General features: G+C 39.4%; 1 protein-coding gene across 1 annotated transcript in view; it reads right to left on the bottom strand.

Moving 5' to 3' along the window:
- Positions 1–1,334: 1,334 nt before the first annotated feature.
- The window catches only part of DSG3 (desmoglein 3), a 31,339-nt gene continuing 28,798 nt past the window's right edge, over positions 1,335–3,875 (bottom strand). Inside the window, exons 16-18 of the mRNA XM_008582054.1 lie at positions 3,601–3,783; positions 1,880–2,215; positions 1,335–1,720 (exon numbers count right to left, since the gene is read on the bottom strand). Of these exons, the coding sequence (XP_008580276.1) occupies positions 1,442–1,720; positions 1,880–2,215; positions 3,601–3,783 (798 nt within the window). The 3' untranslated portion in view covers positions 1,335–1,441. The remainder of the gene's footprint in view (positions 1,721–1,879; positions 2,216–3,600; positions 3,784–3,875) is intronic.

The following is a 3,875-nucleotide window of genomic DNA, read 5'->3' as shown; positions in this document are numbered from 1 at the left end:
ATAATTAGAAATAATGGAGATAGACGAGCTTATAAAGACTCAGCTAAGACAGTAATATCGGTAAGTAGGTGAGGTAGGATGTTCTGTACGGGCTAAAGGGTAAATATCCTGAATGATCAGATATGACTTGAAGAACTGCATTACCATCATGGTAGCATGCATGAAATAATATATTCTAAATTTTCACTAGCCTAACATTGTTACGCTCAAGCATTAAATTGCTGTGGCTGTTTAATTTAGAAGTAAGGCTTAAAAAAATAGAATTCACTCATAATCCTACTTGCATATCCCTTTTTTTTTTTTAAAAGATGACCGGTAAGGGGATCTTAACCCTTGATTTGGTGTTGTCAGCACCACGCTCAGCCAGTGAGCAAACCGGCCATCCCTATATGGGATCCGAACCCGGGGCCTTGGTGTTATCAGCATCACACTCTCCCGAGTGAGCCACCGGGCCGGCCCATTGCATATCCCTTTTTAACTTGAAAATTATCTCACCAACTATTTTCCCAAAATGCTGCTTATAATATATATTCACAAATTTCACCATGTGTTATTCTAGTCAGTGGTCCCTTTTTTCTTCTGAGAAAAGCCATGTTTTGTATTCCCACAAAGCCTGTAAACATCGTTAACATAATAAACATCATTGTATATCATATGTAAGTTACATCTACCTCCTAAAATTTAAAAAATAAGGAACCATTTTCAAAGACTAACACAGGATTTGTTACTGAGACATGTGTAGAAATGAGTTCAATGTAAAATGTTTTCTTTGGATAGATCCTTTTAAGGTGATTGAAACACACAAAATATTATTTACACCATACTAAATTTTCGTATATGTTTCTTAATTGTCTTATAGTGAAAATACGTGGAATATACATGCAGCAAGTTTAATGCAAAAGCCCATCGCCCTTAGCTTGAGCAAAAGATGCACTTATGGTCTCCCAGCACCAAAAGAATAAAAAAATCAATTGTAACTATTCCCCTTTTTCCAAGCAACTCAAAATAGAAAATACCTTGTGATTCTTACACCATCATTAATGACATAAAAAAGGTGACAGAGACAAGAACTGAGACTCTTATCTCCAAGTGCTCAGTCCACTAACCAACATTGCATTTTAAAGTGACCAACATCTTCCTTTGGCACTGGAAAAGTAGAAGTTTAAAAACGTTTAGAAAATTTTCCCACCAAATATGATTTTAATATTTTTTGAAAAACATTAAGGTTTACTATAATTTGAATAGTATTTGAGAATTCAGGAGTGACACATATCTATTTTTGGGGTATGAACCAGAAAATTTAAATTAAAATCATGATTGGTTTCTGAGAGTAGCTAATAAGTGCCAAATTAGCACAATACAGTGAGCTTTGTTATGCTATTTTGAATAATTTGGTCCAAATATCCAGATTCGACCAGTATGTAATTCCAGTTCATTCTGGTCATATCAGATGGGAATGAGGATCTTCTGTACAGAGCATATTGTGTGACCCTAGTAGCTCTGTTGGACAAGTTAGGTTGCCAGGAACACTGGAAGTGGGACAGATCACCCTTTCAGTCATTATTACATTTTGTGTGAGAATTGGATCAACGACTGCAGTGGAGGGTTGCGCGAAGGAACCAGAAGCTGAGTAAGTCTCCTTTACCAAATAGTTACCATACAGCAGAGGGTCAGGGATGGAAATGGCTGGCTGGACAGACCCTTGACTGCCTGGCAAAATCTGGCACCTACCAGATCCTGACTGCTGTACTTCTATGGAGCGGCCATAGGAGTCAATCCCAGAACCACTGACTTTAGGGAGTGGCTGAGCTTGCTTGGCTTTGTCATCAACACCGAGGGTCATCGCCGCAAGCTTTTTAATGGAAATGGCTGGCTGGACAGACCCTTGACTGCCTGGCAAAATCTGGCACCTACCAGATCCTGACTGCTGAACTCCTATGGAGTGGCCACATGAGTCAATCCCAGAACCGCCGATTTTAGGGGGTGGCTGAGCTTGCCTGGCTTCGTCATCAATACCGAGGGTTATCTCTGCAAGCTTTTTAAATTTGGGGCCAAGTGAGTCCAAGAGGCTGTCATCCAAGTCATCAACAATAAAACTGCAACAACCCAGGGAGCCCACAGGGGACCCAGAGGCATCTACACCTTCACTGTCATAGATCAACAAGCAGTCATTGGCTTCCTGGCCATCGTCTTCCTCTGCACAGGCAAAGGCTTTCTAAAGATGGAGAAAAGGTAGGAAAAAATGAAGTTTAAGAAAGATCCAATTGAACAATATAATACTGTTCAAAGAACTGAAAGTTTGATTACGAATGCCCAAATTAGGTAACCCGTAGAAGTTAAGGCATGCATATTCTTATGCTAACCATCTTGTTCTAAAAATTATCTGGTGTGTGAACAATAGTATGGGTGACATTCCCTCAGAACTGAGTCTAACTAGGCTTATGTTTTAGTTCTCAATTTTGAAGGCACTTATATGGATTTAGGTCTCTGTAGCAAATACGTTTGACTCTTGGAGTTTATTCACTGGCTAAGTGTGAGGGTCACTGCGTATGCTTGTGTTAATGCATGTCCTTGTGTTTGGGGTGGTAGTGGGGGAGGTAGCCCCCCATGCACCATCTGAAACAGTCTCATACAAAGCAGTTTATTTTGTATTTCCCATACCATAAAGGATGTTGAAATATGTGTGCATATATTTCTTTGGCTCGTCCTAAGCAAGTCCCCCTCTACCTCCCCTTTCCTCAAACAGTGTCAGCCTTCATCTGCTTGGGTACAAGGTCAGACCCTCACACTTACCAGTTCTGATACTACTAAAACTCTACCTTTGATAACCAAATGAGGGGTAAGCACCCTGCCTCTCCATGTCTTCCCTCTTCCTGTATCCTTGTTCTTTCCTGTTCTAGGCTGCCTGACACTTCATTCTTCCCAGCATTGATCTTTAATCCATTCCTTTCTTTTCTTCCCTTTTTAATTTTTGGGTCATTAATTCAGTGGTTCTTCAACTTTTTTGGACATGGACTCCTTTGAAAACATGAAGAATACTATAATCCTCTCGGGAAAATATATGCACACATATTTCGACATTCTTTATGGTGTGGGAAATACAAAATGAACTGCTTTGTATTCTTAGAGAGGATGCTGCTGAACCCCAAATACAAAAGATTTTGTTCTCTGTTGTTTTTCCAGTTGGAGGGATGAGGTGCCACTGTCTGTATTCTCTCACTTTGTGGCTACCTGCCCATTCCTCTTTTTGACCAGTGACACCAATTTGACAGGCACCTTATGTTATCTGTATTATTTTAGCAACCCCCCCATATATATACATATATATATATATGTATATATATATGTATACACACATATATATATATATGTATGTATACATATATATATGTATGTATACACACATACACATATTTATTTACATATATGTGTACATATACACATATTTATTTTTATGTGTTTGTGTGTATATATATGTATTTATTTTTACATTTTAACCAGCTATGAAAAAATGAACTGCAACACTGAAGTATATCATCAAGTAAAAATAACTCTAATATAAATAAGATAATAAAGCCACAAAATTTTACACCAAATTACCTGAGAAAAGTAGGACTCCAGGAAATTCATGCTTACTGTCCCTTCAGCATAGTCCTTGCTGGTTCCTCCAGTGGAATGCCTTGTTCTCATAGTTCCAGATTGCCCCACAGGGCAGGGGCCAAGTCCAGTGGCTGCCCCTGCTGCAAATCCTGCAGCAGCTCTGGATCCAGCAGCCGCTCCAAGCTTTGTGGTCAGTTCCATTCCTGAAGCTCCTTCCACCACTGTCCCTCCGGCATACATGTTTGTACAAACTTCTAAAAACAGGGGAGGAAATT

This window comes from Galeopterus variegatus, unplaced genomic scaffold (assembly GCF_000696425.1).
Source record: "Galeopterus variegatus unplaced genomic scaffold, G_variegatus-3.0.2 Scaffold2508, whole genome shotgun sequence".
Lineage (NCBI taxonomy): Eukaryota > Metazoa > Chordata > Mammalia > Dermoptera > Cynocephalidae > Galeopterus > Galeopterus variegatus.
Note: the sequence above shows the minus strand (reverse complement) of the source record. Positions and strands in the feature narration are given on the sequence as shown.